Source organism: Vipera ursinii (genome assembly GCF_947247035.1).
Source record: "Vipera ursinii genome assembly, chromosome: 15".
Lineage (NCBI taxonomy): Eukaryota > Metazoa > Chordata > Lepidosauria > Squamata > Viperidae > Vipera > Vipera ursinii.
Window position 1 is genome coordinate 5,005,420 of NC_139528.1, and position 16,428 is coordinate 5,021,847.

Here is a 16,428-nt window from a genome sequence, read left to right on the forward strand (position 1 = left end):
AAAGGAAAGGAAGGCAGTTGGAAGAAAGGTGAGAACGCTCATTTTTAAAAATTACTAGAAATTTTATTGGAGTATTAAGACAATTTTCTTAGGACTTTATTAGCATTTGAGTATATTTCTAAGGTTGCTTTCAATCAAACAGGACACAGCTAGGCAGGATTGGGCACCGAAGGGAACATCCAGTAAGCCCATCTGGAGAAGGACTGTGTGTGTGTGTGTGTGTGTGTGTGTGTTTGTTTGAGTGTAGGCAGAGATGAAAACCCCCTTCCGGGCTGTGCAAGGAAGTGCGTGTTGGGGAAAAAAACCCTTTGCCTACTAGAGTTGAGGCATGCTCCTTTCCCGGTTTTACAAGAGGTGAGCAATTGTGTGAATTTTTCCTCTTAATCGACAGCACAGTAAATGTCGTTATTTTATTCCTCTTTCTCTGATTCTCTCTCACACACACGCACACAGCCAGCGCACACTTCTCACAGCCTTTTGACGTTCAAGGCAGTGGTCCGGGTGTACAGTACAGTTGAGCCAACGTTTTGCTAAGAGAAGGACCCAGATTTCTGGAAAAAAAAAAAAAAAAAGAGGCAGGGGTTGTTTTAAAAAGGCAAATTCTACGGCTCATTCATTAATCCATCCAATTTATTGGGCCCCGCTCTCTAACAATCCCCATCAGCTTACAGGGAATCCTTGAGTTATGACCACGGCGGAGTTTATCCATCCCGGCCGCAAATCGTGATGGTTGCAAAATGGGTCACTTCACACACACACACACACACGACCCAGTTTTATGACTTTGGCTGTTAAGCAAAGGCGGCAGTCATTAAGCAAACCGTGGGGGTGGTTTCGCTGAAAACCCGAAATCACCTGATCAAAATTTAGACACTTGGCAACTGGCGTGTACTTATGTCGGTTGCAACATCCCGGCATTGCACGATTACAAAGATTGCCACCTTCCCAGTCAGCTTCCAACAAGCCAAGTCAAGGGTGGGGAGGGGAAACTGAATTCTCTTTAACGACCAAGAGATTCACTTAACAACCGGGGGGGGGGGGAGAAAAAAAAAGGTTGTAAAATTGGGCACTTATCTGCCTGGCTTAGCAATGAAAATCCTGGTTCCAATTGTAGCCGTAAGTCGAGGACTACCCAATATTCAGGGGGAGGAGGGGGCTGAGGAAGCTTGTGCAAAAGGGGGGGGGAAGAGGGGAAAGACACCCACACACACACACACACACACACACGCCCTCCAGCTCTAATCCTCACCTCTGCAATTGGCCGCATTTGATGTTGCTCAGAAGTTGCCCTTGACTTTCTGCATCGGGACACGCAGCGTAAGCCTCCATCAGGCTGAGAAAGAAGCGAAACAGCAGGTAAAGTTGCCAGCCCCCAACACTGACATGCCAAGGAGAATCCCCCCATGTTTCATCACACATGTGAATCTTCACACTTCGCCGCCTAGAATGGTGCTTTAAACTAGGGCACAACGCGGTCTGTTCTGCCAGCCACCGGCCTCTAAGCTAGCTTTTCTCAAACCTGACCAGCTGGAAGATGCTGTACGGCAACGGGTCTTCAAACTTGGCCCCTTTATGGCTTGTGGACTTCAACTCTCAGAATTCCTCAGCCAGCAGGGACCATATAAGCCAGGGGTCTTCCAACTTGGCCCCTTTATGGCTTGTGGACTTCAACTCCCAGAATTCCTCAGCCAGCAGGGACCACATAAGCCAGGGGTCTTCCAACTTGGCCCCTTTATGGCTTGTGGACTTCAACTCCCAGAATTCCTCAGCCAGCAGGGACCACATAAGCCAGGGGTCTTCAAACTTGGCCCTTTTATGGCTTGTGGACTTCAACTCCCAGAATTCCTCAGCCAGCAGGGACCATATAAGCCAGGGATCTTCAAACTTGACCCTTTTATGGCTTGTGGACTTTCAACTCCCAGAATTCCTCAGCCAGCAGGGACCACATAAGCCAGGGGTCTTCCAACTTGGCCCCTTTATGGCTTGTGGACTTCAACTCCCAGAATTCCTCAGCCAGCAGGGACCACATAAGCCAGGGGTCTTCAAACTTGGCCCTTTTATGGCTTGTGGACTTCAACTCCCAGAATTCCTCAGCCAGCAGGGACCATATAAGCCAGGGATCTTCAAACTTGGCCCTTTTATGGCTTGTGGACTTCAACTCCCAGAATTCCTCAGCCAGCAGGGACCATATAAGCCAGGGATCTTCAAACTTGGCCCTTTTATGGCTTGTGGACTTCAACTCCCAGAATTCCTCAGCCAGCAGGGACCATATAAGCCAGGGATCTTCCAACTTGACCCTTTTATGGCTTGCGGACTTTCAACTCCCAGAATTCCTCAGCCAGCAACGCCGATCGTCATACCTCGCGGGCGTTTTGTATTTTTCCAAAATGGCAGCCGCCTTCTCTCCGCTGAGCCCGCTGATCTGCATCAGTTGCCTTGCGAAGACTTCGTACACCGTCTGAGCCTGGGAAAGGGAAGCAGGGACGGGGTTCCAAAAAAAAGCAAAAAAAAGCGGGTGCGCTGGTTGTGTGAATGCAGCTGAGGACCTAGTTCAGCAAGGCTGCTTTTCTTCCCTCGTGTTTAAGCGAAATGTCTGGGCTAAATGCACGTAGCGGCGAAGGCACCAGATTACAGGCCGGGAGCCCCGAATTCAAATCCTGCCTTGGGCCAGCCCTGCTCTCTCCAGCCCTGGGAAGGAGGCAGTGACAAACCAGCCACAACCAACCACGACTGCAATTGAGTGGGAAAATTTCCACGGCTAAGCAAGACGGTGAAGTGAGCCTTGCCCCCTTTTAAGGCCATTCGTTGTTGCAGCTGTTTAAGGGAATCACGTAATTGTTAAATTTGCAACACGGCCGTTAAGGGAATCGGGCTTCTTCACTGCGTTGGCTTGTCAGAAGGTTCTCCTCTCCTGCTTGAGCAGGGGGCTGGACTAGAAGACCTCCAAGGTCCCTTCCAGCTCTACTCTATTCTAAAGGTCGCAAAAGGGGATCTTAGGGCCCTGAGACACGGCCGCCGTCGTAAACATGAGCCAGTTGCCAAGCGTCCCAATTTTGATCACACCGTTGTATCTTAAGTTGCTTTTTTCAGGGGCCGTTGTAACTTCAGCCGGTCGCTAAACGAATCGTCGTTAAGTCGAGGACGGCCTGTTGTTTTCCTGTTCAATCTGGGATCCTCCACACGGAAAGAACATGTTTATTTATTTTATTTATTTTATTACATTTATATACCGCCCTTTCCCGAAGGACTCAGGGCGGTTTACAGGGTGATTAAAAAACCAAGATACAAAAGTTAAAAACAAATTTAAAAAATTTGAGGTCCTTCCCTCTTGAGGTCCTTCCCATCATCTATTTTTTCAGCCCGCCCCCCCCCCCAAAAAATGCAACTCCTGCCGGATTCCTCACCTTGTTCTTTACAGCCCCTTCGTTAAATTCAGCGAAAGTCAGAAGCCTGCAGGTGCCTTCCATGGGCTGCAGGGGGCGCTCTTCCTCCAGTTCCTGTTTGGTACAGCTCAAGAGCATTTTGTCCTACAGGGGGAAAACAGGAAAATAATCCTCAGTAAGCAGCTCTTTTCTTTTAACTCTTCTTCCCACCCACCCCCAACTATTGGTCTATGTGTCTTTACAATCAGTCCTCCACTTACGACCCACTTACAGCCAATCCTCGACTTATGACTTACTCCCCCCCAGGGGAATTCTGGGAGTTGAAGTCCTCGTGTCTTAAAAGCATACTAGCTGTCAAGGGGGGGGGATTAACAAGTGTCTCGCTTAGCAGCTGAAATTTTGAGCTCAATTGTGGTCGTAAGTTGAGGACTCTCTGTAATGAACGAATGGAGAGCTGAACCTCTTTAATAGCTATAAGGACACGCAGAAGTTTAGAAGAGACGCTGTTCCAATCCTAACAAGAAATATCCAGAATTAAACCCGGAAGGTTTCACACCCAAAGTGGAAATCATAACGCCGGGGTAAGAGACTAGTCCTCATCAGGGCCAAGGAAGTCCCTATTGCTCCAAACTTACCCCGTACAGCCTGGTCAAGTGACGGGTCAGGATGGTCAGATAAGCAGCAGATTCCCGAATGTCACGGGTACGTTTGACGAAGAAGCCATCTATCACCTGAGGAAGATGAAGATGATGAAGGATGATCACGGCCATGCCCCAAACCCCTTTGGAGATTACAATTAGTGCAGCTGAAAGGAACAAGTTAAAGGCGTGGCAAAACCTGGGGCCAGATAGAAAGCAGGTTTACGGTCCGAATAACCCGAGTGGGAAGGGACCTCGGAGGTCATCTAATCCAACCCCCTGCTCGGGCAGGAAATCCATTACCGGTTCAGACAAAGCGTCATCCAGCCTCTTCTTTGGAAGCACCCACAACTTCTGGTGGCAAGCCGTTCCACTAGTTAATTGTCCTCGCTTTTGGGAAGTTTCTCCTTAATTCCAGGTTGCTTCTCTCCTTGATTAGTTTTCATCCGTTGCTTCTCGGCTTCCCTTCTGGTGCTTTGGAGAATAATTTGACACCACCACCCCCTTCCTCTTTGTGGCAGCCCCTCAAATATTGGAATATTGCTATTATGTCCCCCTTAGTCCTTCTTTTTCTCTAGACTAGCCATCGCCAATTCCGGCAACCGTTCCTTCATAGGTTTTAGCTTCCAGTTCCCTGATCCTCTTTGTTGCTTTTGGAGTTTGAGACGCCAAGTTTTCCCCTTTGCAGGTAAACCCAAAGGCGCTTTTCCAGGAGGCAACTGTGGACTTCCTTGTTCTTTCTTTGAAGACGTTTCGCTTCTCCTCCCAGAAGCTTCCTCAGCTCTGACTGGAGGGTGGGGGAAATGGGGGGATTTGTATTCCTTGCGGTCTGACCAGCCATCTGCAAGGAATATACTGTAAATCCCCACCCTCCAGTCAGAGCTGAAGAAGCTTCTGGGAGGAGAAGCGAAACGTCTTCAAAGAAAAAACAAGAAGGTCCACAGTTGCCTCCTGAAAAAGCACCTTTGGGTCAACCAGGACCTGGAGGAGGGAGAATCTCCATAGCCATTTGCAGGTGAACCTCACCTGAGTGTTGACAATAGCTTGTTGCAGAGTCTTTTCAGGAAGGCTGAGATGTTGCACAGAATTCGCATCTTCTACCAAGTAGATGGGGTGGGAAAGACCACACTGTCGCAGGCGGAACTGGATTCCAGGCATGACAAGAGGACGGGGTGGGTGGGTGGGGGGAAATGGGTGGATAGATGGTTAGGAACCAGAAATTAAATCCTGAGTGAAAGATGAACATTAGAACCTCAGTCAGGAATGGAAGATCTATTCCTAAGCAACGTAGAGCGAGACGTTATTGTGGGAGCAGGCCTGCTTCTACAATCTTTTTTTTTTTGCCACGGTTGTTAAGCAAATCCCTGTGGTCGTAAAGCGAACCACAAGGTTTTCTTGACAAGCGAGGTCAGCGGCGAATCCGGTGAGGGGAGTCGCTTAGCAAACCGTGGCAAGAAAGGTTTTAAAATGGGGGCAAAACTCATTTAACAACTGTATCACTTAGCAGCGGAAATTTTGGACTCCACTGTGGTCGCTAAGTCGAGAACTACCAGTACTGGAAATCTCACTTTCCAGGAAGCCGAGTTACAGACACCCACGCTTGATGGGTGATGCAAATCCAGGCCGGAATGCTTTCCAGTTAGAATGGAATTCCATGCGTCCAATTTATATAATTCCTTCCCAACTTCGTCGGGTCCTGAATTAAGAGGCCGCCACCTTTTGTTCACGAAAGCGACCGTCGATGATGCTGCCACACAAATCCGGCATCCGTTTCCGTTCTACCACATAGTCCAAAACCAGCTCACGAACCGTGGTTGGAGGCCGCTGCTCTGAAAAGGGAGATTAGAAGGGAGGATTTAAGGATTTAACCACAGGGAAGCCGAGATTGACATTCTCCGTTTAGGAACAAGGGTTTAGGTCAGGGGTAGGCAACCTTGGCTCTTTTATGACTCGTGGACTTCAACTCCCAGAATTCCTGAGCCAGAACAGCTCAGGGGCCATAGTTCCCTCACGCTGGCTGAGGAATTCTGGGAGTTGAAGTCCACGAGTCATGAAGGGGCCATAATTCCCTCATGCTGGCTGAGGAATTCTGGGAGTTGAAGTCCACGAGTCATGAAGGGGCCATAATTCCCCCATGCTGGCTGAGGAATTCTGGGAGTTGAAGTCCACGAGTCATGAAGGGGCCATAATTCCCTCATGCTGGCTCAGGAATTCTGGGAGTTGAAGTCCACGAATCATAAAAGAGCCCAGGTTGCCTACCCCTGGTTTAGGTCAACCAACCCCTGCCGGGAATTCTCACCCACCTGCCACCTGGGGCCTCCTCTCTCTGGCCACCCAGAGAAAATCCCCCACGTGAAGCTTCCGGATACTAAACGGGACGTTGTGACGCTGAAGTTCGCGCACTAGCTCCTGTTTACGGGACGTGGGTCCGCTGAAAGCCAGAGAGGGGAAAAGTGCTTTTCAAAATCTATTTCAAAAGGGAAATTACTTTCTTTTCCCCCACCCCAGAAAAGTGGGGCCTTAGGTGCTCTTTGAGGTTGGATGTTTACTTGCAGACGTTTCATGACCCAACTAGGTAACATCATCAGTCCTAGAAGGGAGGGGTGTTTGAGGAGGAGGAGGAGGAGGAGGAGGAATAACTATATGGGGTCATTGCTGTTCTCTGAGCTTGGTGGTTTTCTTGCAAACACTGCACGTCAGTCACCCGTAACTTCAAACGGCCACTAAACAAGACAATCGTATGTCGAGGAATACTGCATGAGGGAAGGCGCCTGGATTTTGTACACCAACATACACACACCGTACATTACACATATGATGTAGGTTTTTTTTTTATCACCGGGGCTGCTCACCCTGTGGTCTCGATGAAATCCACGCAAAGAATCACATCGAATTGTCCAGGTCGCAAAACAAACTGGGCTTTCGACAGCCCCGAGTTCGGCTCTTGGCGGCTTAATCTGGAAAGAAAAGATCAGCAAGAGAGAGGATACCCGGGCGGGTGAAATTATAGGCAGTCCTCGACTTACGACGACAACAGAGCCCGCCCCCTGATGGTCGTTAAGTGGTGACGATCGTAAAGTGGGTCGTCCCGTTTAACTGATTCCCGTTTTACGACCTTTTCGTGGCAGTTTTGAAGCAAATCCCTACGGCCCTTAAGTGAACCTGCCGTCGTTAAGCGAACCCATCGTTTGGTGGTACGGAGCATTTTTGCCAAGCAACCGTGGAAATTTGGAACAGGATTTTTTGGCCAACAATGCGGTGGAGATTCTTTGCATTCTGGTCCCCATCGTGGCTCATCATTTGAGGACTACCTTCACTTGCTGGCGGGGCTGGTCCTCATTGTGGAAATTCTGGCCCCCGTTGTGATCGTAATTCGAGGATTACCTGTCTTTGCCGGTGGAGCTGCTGCCTGAAGCTTCTGAGCCCAACGAGCTTCCGTCGTTTTCCTCCAAATCCACGGCGGTTCCTCCTCTTTGAGGTGCTGCGGTTTTCGGGGTGCTGGAATTGTCTTCCTTCAATTCTTCGGAGCCTTGCAGCTCCCGAGCGACGGTCAGCCCTGTTTCGGTCAGGGAATATCTGCCCGGAAAGAGGTTGCAAGTCAAGACAGCCTTTGGGTCCGCTTCTCCGGAAGTCCCTCCGCTTAACCACGAGCGTCAGTTTCGGCCTTCTGAATTTTTAAACATGGATTTCTACTTTTACCTGGTACGTTTGAACCTGGTTCTTAATTCCGCTTCTAAGTTGTGGGTTTACCAGGTTTTATGATCTTGTGGTTAAACCACCCGTTTAGGACTCATTTAGGAGCAATGGGCGGTGTAGAACTTTAATAAATCCAATTAACCAAATAAAAATCAAAGGGGAAGAAAGATAACCCTAAGGCAGGGGTAGGCAACCTTGGCCCTTTTATGACTCGTGGACTTCAACTCCCAGAATTCCTGAGGCAGCCATGGGGTGCAGGCAGGTTCTCCTCCCTCCCAACTCTTTAGTATAACAAAAAAAAAATCAACCTGGCTGGGATGTTAGTCTTGAGGACTAGCTCCTTGCGAATCAGAGTGCTGACGATAGACCAGGCGGTGCTCTTGCTTCCAGAATCAGCCTGTAATGGGGGAATCAGCATGAGAATTGCTAGTCTAAATAGCAACAGACTTACCAATACAATACTTCTATTTGCACAAGGAACCAATTTTCGATAAATTTAATCATGGCTGTAATAACAAACAAGGAAGGGATCAGCTTACCAGAAAGAAAGATTTATCACACAGCGGCTGAGCAGTTTTCTGCAGCTCTGGTTTGCTCAGATAGCCCCGGGAATCAGGTTTCTAGGAAAGAAATCCAATTCTTCTTTAGCAAAGTGGCCGTTAAGCGAATCACTGAGTTGTTAAGTTAGTCATACAATTGTTAAGCAACTCCAGCTTCTTCTATTCACTCTGCTTGCTGGATGCCAGCTGGAAAGATCACATAGGGCAGGGGTTTTCAAACTTGGCAACTTTAACACTTGTGGACTTCAACTCCCAGAATTCCTCAGCCAGCCTGGCTGAAGAATTCTGGGAGCTAAAGTCCACAAGTCTTAAAGTTGCCAACTTTGAACGCTGGCTGAGGAACACAAGTCTTAATTTGCCAAGTTTGAAGACCCCTGACATAGGGAGATCACGTGACACCCCACCACCACCACCGGGATTCTGCAACCATCATAAATTCATGCAGGGTCCCAAGCCCCCAAATTTTGGATCAGGCGACCACGGGGATGCTGCAAGAGTTGTTAAGTGCGAGGAGTGGTCCCTTTTTCAGTGCCTTTGTAACTCTAAACCGTCACTAAACGAATCTTTGCAAGTCAAAGGACTCCCTCTAAGTTGAATCTAATCAGGATGTAATCAGGATCTAAACAGAATCGAATCGGCTACTTTGCAGCCAGCCAATTCAACCCTGAAACGGTTCTGCAGGACACAGCGGCCCTGTGTATCTCACCACGGTGTGGTTGTAGAGTGCCAACAGAACAGCGTAAGCCGGAGAACGCCGAGTTGGCACGTAACCCCGATGCCGCAGAACGGTCTGCTTTTTCTGGAAAGAAAGGGGGAAAAAAAAGAAAGAAATCAGGCATGTCTTTTTCGATAGTTGGATATCATTGTGGTTTGTTGTGTAGTCAGCCCGATGTTTAGACTTGCCACAGCCTCTTAAATGAATCCAGCTTTAGACCCACCTATCTATCGAGAACCGAGAACAATTAACCAGTGGAAACGCCTTGCCTCCAGACGTTGCGGGTGCTCCATGACTGGAGGCTTTTAAGAAGAGATCGGACAATCATTTGTCTGGAATGATCGAGGGTTTCCTGCCTGAGCAGGGGGTTGGACTAGATGACCTCCAAGGTCCCTTCCAACTCCATTACTCCGTCATCCTGACAACAATCTTCCAATATTTGAGGGGCTGACACAAAGAAGAGTGCTTATACATCGGAGACAAATCCCTTGTTTGTCCAGTCCCGCTTGGCCGATAAAATTTTTTATTCTATTTATTATTGTCATAAAATGCATTGGCCGCCCATCTCGGAATTCAGGTGACTTTGAATTCTCTCCTCCCTGCTCCCCTGACTATCCAGAATCACGCACAAAATGATGCAAACAGTCCCAAAACAAATGGAGGAATGTTATCCATACCGACGCTCTCACCTTTGAGCGCTGCTCTTGATGTTCAACTGGCTCCAGAGAGGCCTGAGCTGGTAGTAACACCGGCCTGTCGCTGGAGGTTGGATGGTCCACATCTTCACCACTTTTCCACGGAGAAGTTGGGGTTGGCCCACCTGGAAGGCATGGGACAAACTCTTTCAACCGAAGCTTCTGAGCCTTGAGGTAGACCCAGGGCTCTTCAAACGTGGCCCTTTTATGACTTGTGGACTTCAACTCCCAGAATTCCTCAGCCAGGCGTGCTACTCCCCTTCCCCTTCTACAGAGCCAACTAGGGTGGGTGGGGGTGAGAATAGAATAGAATAGAATAGAATAGAATAGAATAGAATAGAATAGAATAGAATAGAATAGAATAGAATAGAATAGAATAGAATAGAATAGAATAGAATAGAATAGAATAGAATTACGGGATAGAATAGAATAGAATAGAATAGAATAGAATAGAATAGAATAGAATAGAATAGAATAGAATAGAATAGAATAGCAGTTGGAAGGGACCTTGGAGGTCTTCTAGTCCAACCCCCTGATCAGGCAGGAAACCCTATACCATTTCAGACAAATGGTTGTCCAATCTCTTCTCAAAACCTTCCAGTGTTGGAGCACCCACAAGTTCTGGTGGCAAGCTGTTCCACTGGTTAATTGTTCTAACTCTCCTTAGTTCCAGGTTGCTTCTCTCTCGATTACTTTCCATCCATCCATGGGATGCTGGAAACCGCCATAAATACGGTTTCTTTGCCGAACGCCCCACATGCAATCATATGAACATGGCGACAGGGCCCGCCTATCTGATTTTGCTTCATATGTAGCCTGGCATGGGTGCTAGTGAACGGTCCCTAAGCAAATGGTCATAAGTTGAGAACTACCTGTACTGATTCCAGGCCTCTCTCCTTCCATACCGGCTGGCGCTGTAGCACCCTGGGTGCTGCAGTGTCTCTCCAGCTGTTCATCCAGCTGACGGCAGATCTTCTCCCCAAAATACATCAGGATCCGAGCCTCGCTGCCGCTGCGCAAAGGGAGGGGATATTTGCGAAGAGAGCTCAGCGCCTGCGCACGACAGAGAAATGCCAGATAAATTGGGAGCCCAGAGCAGGAATGAGACGTTGCTTAACTCAAGACGGTCATTTTTTAATAGATTTTATTTTTTTTAATGCTGCCTTTACAGGAGCCAGGTAGTCCTCGACTTAACAAGTTTCTTTAGTCACCGAAGTTACAGCCACACTGAAAAAAGCGACCTAGGACCGTTTTTCACACTTATGACCGTTGCAGCATCCCCCCTGATCACGTGATTTACACTCAGATGCTTGGCAACTGACTCATATTTATGACGGTCATAGTGACCCGGGGTTCTCTCGACCTTCGGACCAGCAAGCTCCAGAGTCACTTCACCGCTTAACAACTGCACCGATTCGCTTAACAACTGTGGCAAGAAATATGGTAGAAAGGGGCACAAATGTCTCACTTAGCAACATAAATCCTGGGCTCACTTGTGGTCGTAAGTTCGAGGACCGCCTGCAGTCTCAGCTGACCAATTACGCTAATCTCACATTCAAAGTTCTGCTCTCGTTAAGCTAAGTAGAAATAATTTATATTGTATTAATAGTCTTAATTTGTGTGGGTATTTATAGTCCCTGATGAATTTAATTTAATTACTTTCAAAAGTAATTAAATTACTTTCAAAATACGAAAAACTGGAAGATGAGCTAGGTTCGCATCCCACCAGGCTCATGGTTGACTCAGCCTTCCATCCTTCCGAGGTAGGTAAAATGAGGACCCAGATTGTTGGGGGCAATTAAGCTGAGTTTGTAATAATGCCGCTTGGGGGGATGTGTGAAAGCCCTAATAAGCAGGCATATACATAGAATGAAGGCTACTGCTAAGCTTGTAAGCCGCCCTGAGTCTTCGGAGAAGGGCGGGATGTAAATGGAATTAAAATAAATAAATAAATAAATAAATAATTGTATATTAAATATGCTAATTCCTGCAGGACTGCATTGAGTACTATACTAACAACGATTGCAAATGGCATTATACCAAAAGCTGGGTAAATTATTGCTTTTTTATTATAATTATTTTCCTAACAATTACTCTAATTACTATTATATTAAGAGTTTTTCTCATTATTGCAGCATTAATAGGAACTTTTCCCCAAGAGACACATTCAGGTTCAGGCGGGCCTTGCCGCTGTGGGCGGGGCTTGCCGCTGTGGGCGGGGCTTACCCGTTCATAAGCGCGTTGGCTCTTTAGGCGGCCGCTCTCCGCGGCCTGGTCGCGCCATTCTTCCAGCCATCGCGTAAATAAAGGGTTCGGGCCTTCCTGCGGCGGCTTCGGCATGTTTCAAAGCCCGCCGCCGGGTTTTTCCCCCCGTTTTTTCTCCTTTTCGCGCGCTTGTTCTTTTAAAAACGGGAAATCGTCGGGCTCTTGCACCAAAGAGTTGCAGGGGGGTAGAGCGGCTGTCCGTTGAGCAGCGGCGCAGGCGCAGTTTGTCCGCCGATTGCGCGGCGCAGGCGCAATTCGTACCTAGTGACTCTTCGGAGGAAGCCATAGAGATAGAAAGCTAGAGAGACCCTCGTTTGAACATCTCATTTCCTCAACTCCCCAAATTGGTCTTTGCAGAGGATAATTCAATGTATTATTGTATGTAAAGCAAACAATGCAAAAAAAGTGTCAAAAATCCGTACTTAACTCTCCTCGCCAGTCTTATCTGGAATATTTTAGTTTTTTTTTCAATCTTTAGAGCAGGGGTCTTCAAACTTGGCCCTTTTATGACTTGTGGATTTCAACTCCCAGAATCCCTCAGTGGAGGAATTCTGGGAGTTGAAGTCCACAAGTCATAAAAGGGCCAAGTTTGAAGACCCCTGCTTTAGGGTGTGTGGACTTCAACTGTTAGAATTCCCCAGCAGCTCCCACATTGGGGCATCCTGGGAAACAGGCCCTTTAAGTCAGTGTTTCTCAACCTCAGCAACTTTTAAAATGGGTGGATTTTACTTCCAGAATTCCCTGCTCAACGTGGGAATTCTGGGAGTCAGGTCACACTGCTTAAGGCATGTTGGCTAGGGAATTCCGGTGAGTTGAACTCCACATGTCCTTAAGGCTGCCAAGGTGGAAAAACACTGGCCTAGAGTGATGTACAATATTTAGGATGGGCAACCGCTTTTAAGATTTCTAGGAAAATAAATATAAAGTAGCTGCTTTGTGTAAACACGTCTGGCCATAATCTAAAAGCATAACGCTATTCTCTGCTCCAAAATGATAAAAAGCACATTCTCTTCTTCAAATATTTTTGCAGACATTGCTGTCCTATTGGAAGTAAAACACAAATTCCTGCTTCAGATGCTAACACCTCTGCACAGAATATTACTCGTGTATTTTCAAAATATGCACAATGATCAATATTCTGGACAAGCAAGTAACAGTTTGATGGAATCGGCAGGGTTTTTTTAGGTGGATCAGTCTCCAGCTAAGCTTCTTAATTTGGTTAAAAGCGTAGCAGTTTGTTCCTGTTCATAATAATAGTAAATCTATTTATATTCTGCATTTCAACAGAAGAGGTTTCTTTCCCATCGCCTGCTAAAAGATCATTTTCACTGAAAAAAATATGAATAAGGAATATTATTCCAAACATTTTAACCGGGTAAACCTTTCTGCTTCCCCACAGACTTTTCTGGCTTCCGCACAACAGAATAATTATGCTTTAACCAGCTTTTAAACTAGTTCTACTATTACCAAAACAACATGTTAGACTCAACCCAGCCTTTGATCTGATTTAGTGCCTTAATTTCTACCCTCGCTTTGCAATTTGTACTTTGGAAGAAAAAGCTGGCATTTAATGCCAGCCCTGGATTAACCATTAAGAAAACTAAGCCCCTGTTTAGGGCATAAAGGAGGGGCACCCCATTTTTCCCCCCTCCTAGCAATTACGCCTTTAACTCTTTCACAGCCACGCCCAACTTTAGTTTGAATTTTCCCGTATTTGGCCTCCTTGTCCTGTTCGATTTTCATCTGCATTGTTTAGAAAATGTTTTCATCAGCTTGGGCAATGACTAAAGTTTAAAGGTTTGGTTGGAAGGTGTTGCCAAGAAATCACATTTATCACCGTCTCCTGGCATGAGATTTTGGCTTGCGTGCGAGGAGAGATACCTCGGTGGGCTCTGTTCAGGGCATCGGTTGGTGTTACTCCAGGTCTGCTTAACCCCTGAAGTAATTTGGGGAAAATGCTATCAAGCAGAGCGGAAAAATAAAAATAAGAGTGAAATCTGCTTGTGGGTTTGAAAAGATGGGATGATTTTGTTTGTTTGTTTCTTTATCAAATTTATTTGGGCCCATCTTGCAGTTCAGATGGCTCTGAGCGGCATCTAGCCTCTGTTCAAGCTCATCCATGGAAGACCCACCATCTCCTGAGGCAGGCAGTTCCACCGGCAAACAGCTCTTCCCTTTGAAGCAGTTCTTGTGGATGTTCCACCCACATCACCTTCCTTGTAATTTAACCTGGTTTCTTCTCCTGGTTTCTGAAACAGGTCTGAACAAGTCCACCACGTCTTTTGACATGACAGCCCTTCAGACAGCTACGAAGACAGCTGTCAGCTCCCCCCCCCCGCGCAGCCTTCTCTTCTCCAAGTAAACCTGCCCAGTGTCTCCTTCTATTTCTCATTTATTAATATACAGTAGGCTAACATGCTTGACTCCGCGTCGGGAATGCTTTCCATCAGCTTTGCCAAAAGTCACCACCTTTGTTTGCCTCCAATCCGATCTCTGAAAAAAATGCACACTTCTGCTTAAGAAAAACAAAAAAAAATCTTAATTTTTCTAAATTCAGGATCAATTATTATTAGCATTCAGGGTTGTGGAGGAGGGGCTAGTTTTTAAGTTCTACGTGTTTCCCTTTCACGTTCTGGAGTTTTTATCAGCCTGGACCCACATGGCCTGCGGTTAGGGAATCAGAGTCGGAAGGGACCTTGGAGGGCTTCTACTCCAACCCCCTGCTCAAGCAGGAGACCGTACATTGTTCCAAACAAATGGCTGTCCAATCTCTTCTTACAACCTTTTGCGCCTTGTTTCTTAAGGAAATCACAGCGGTTGTTAAGTGAATCACGCAGTTGTTAAGTCAGCCCATCTGAAAGCATGAGGGCTAGGAGCTCTCCGCCCTCTCAAAGTTGCTAATATTGAGAAACTCTCTGGAGAGCCACAAATTATTCACTTAAAAAGGCCCAGTTGAGGCAGAATATGATTGCTCTGTTTTCAGGGAGACACCGCCCCCCACCCCCCCAAACTTAGGATCCACCAGCTTTCTCCTAGGAGTGCATCATGGGTCTTGAGAACCTATCCTGACTGGTTGGCAACATGCCCAGCCCTTTGTCCATCCCTCCATCTTTCCTTCTCCCTCCATCCCTCCTTCAATTTCTCCATCCATCCATCTCTCCATCCATGCATCCATCCATCCCTCCATCTTTCTCTCCCTCCCTCATTCCTCCCTCTCCTTCCATCCCTCTCTCCATCCATGCATCCATCATTCCTCTCTCCCTCCTTTCCTCCCTCCCTCCCTCATTCCTCTCTCCCTCCCTCCCTCTCCCTCCCCCCTTCCGTCTCTCCATCCCTCCCTCTCTCTATCGGTCATCCATGCATCCATCATTCCTCTCTCCCACCTTCTCTCCATCCATCCATCCATGCATCCATCATTCCTCTCTCCCTCTCTCCATCCATGCATCCGCCTCCTCCATCCATGCATCCATCATTCCTCTCTCCCTTCTTCTCTCCATCCATGCATCCATCTCCTCCATCCATGCATCCATCATTCCTCTCTCCCTTCTTCTCTCCCTCTCTCCATCCCTCTCTCTCTCCATCCATCCATCCATGCATCCATCATTCCTCTCTCCATCCATCCATCCATCCCTCTCTCCATCCCTCATTCCTCTCTCCTTCTCTCCGTCCATCCATCCATGCATCCATCATTCCTCTCTCCCTTCTTCTCTGCCTCTCTCCCTCCATCCATCCATCCATCCATGCATCCATCATTCCTCTCTCCATCCATCCATCCATCCATCCCTCTCTCCATCCCTCATTCCTCTCTCCCTCTCTCCATCCAGGCATCCACCCCCCTCCCCCCTCTCCTTCCCTCCATCCTTTTGCAGTCACATCCGCAGCGGGCCCTGCCCCGCCCCTCCCCTCCTTCCCGCCGGACTGCGCTACCCGGGCGAGGCGAGCGGAGGGCGCCCTGGCTGCAGATGCCCATATAAGGGCAAATCGGGCTGCGGGGCGGGCGGGCGGCGCTGCCGGGGCTCCATCACCGCCTTATTTGGACTCGCTGCGCAGCCTGGCGGAGAGGAGGAAGAGGGGGAGGCGGGAGCGCGCGTGTCTTCCTCGCCCGGCCCCGCTTGGTTGGGCCGCCCCTGCGCTTGCCCGACGCTCCAGCCGCCTTTCCCACCCACCCCCCCAAAAAAACCCCTCCCCACTTCGCCTGCCCGCTCTCCGGGTTGCACAACATCGGCGTGCCCGTTGCGCAACAGCCCACCCCCACCCCAAACACACACACACACACTTCCACGCACTTCTGCCCACCGGCGCTTTTGCACAATTGCAATCGGGAAGAGCGCGCACCGCGGGTGGGTGGGATGGGATGGGAAGCCCGGCCGGCTGGTTGTTCGCACGACCTTCTGCACCGGATCCGGGTCGAAAAAGGGTTCGGCGTGTTGTGCGAACGCAGCTTGTCCTCCAACCGCTTTGCCTTTTTAGCTGCAC

The 16,428-nt window shown here is 48.2% G+C and overlaps 1 protein-coding gene across 2 annotated transcripts; it reads right to left on the reverse strand.

Moving 5' to 3' along the window:
- Positions 1 to 41: 41 nt before the first annotated feature.
- MUS81 (MUS81 structure-specific endonuclease subunit) lies at positions 42 to 12,147 on the reverse strand. 2 transcript variants are annotated; one of them, XM_083373997.1, is made up of 16 exons: positions 11,914 to 12,147; positions 10,560 to 10,740; positions 9,682 to 9,812; positions 8,984 to 9,076; positions 8,257 to 8,337; positions 8,026 to 8,114; positions 7,406 to 7,597; positions 6,874 to 6,978; positions 6,325 to 6,452; positions 5,738 to 5,850; positions 5,048 to 5,164; positions 4,019 to 4,114; positions 3,405 to 3,527; positions 2,361 to 2,464; positions 1,250 to 1,333; positions 42 to 551 (listed from the first exon to the last, which is right to left on the reverse strand). In XM_083373997.1, exons 1-16 carry the CDS (start codon positions 12,025 to 12,027, stop codon positions 485 to 487), a joined length of 1,818 nt encoding a protein of 605 aa, XP_083230123.1. In that variant the 5' UTR covers positions 12,028 to 12,147; the 3' UTR covers positions 42 to 484. The 2 variants fall into 2 exon arrangements, with proteins under 2 accessions (XP_083230123.1, XP_083230124.1); XM_083373998.1 differs by lacking the exon at positions 9,682 to 9,812.
- Between the last annotated feature and the right edge of the window lie 4,281 nt (positions 12,148 to 16,428).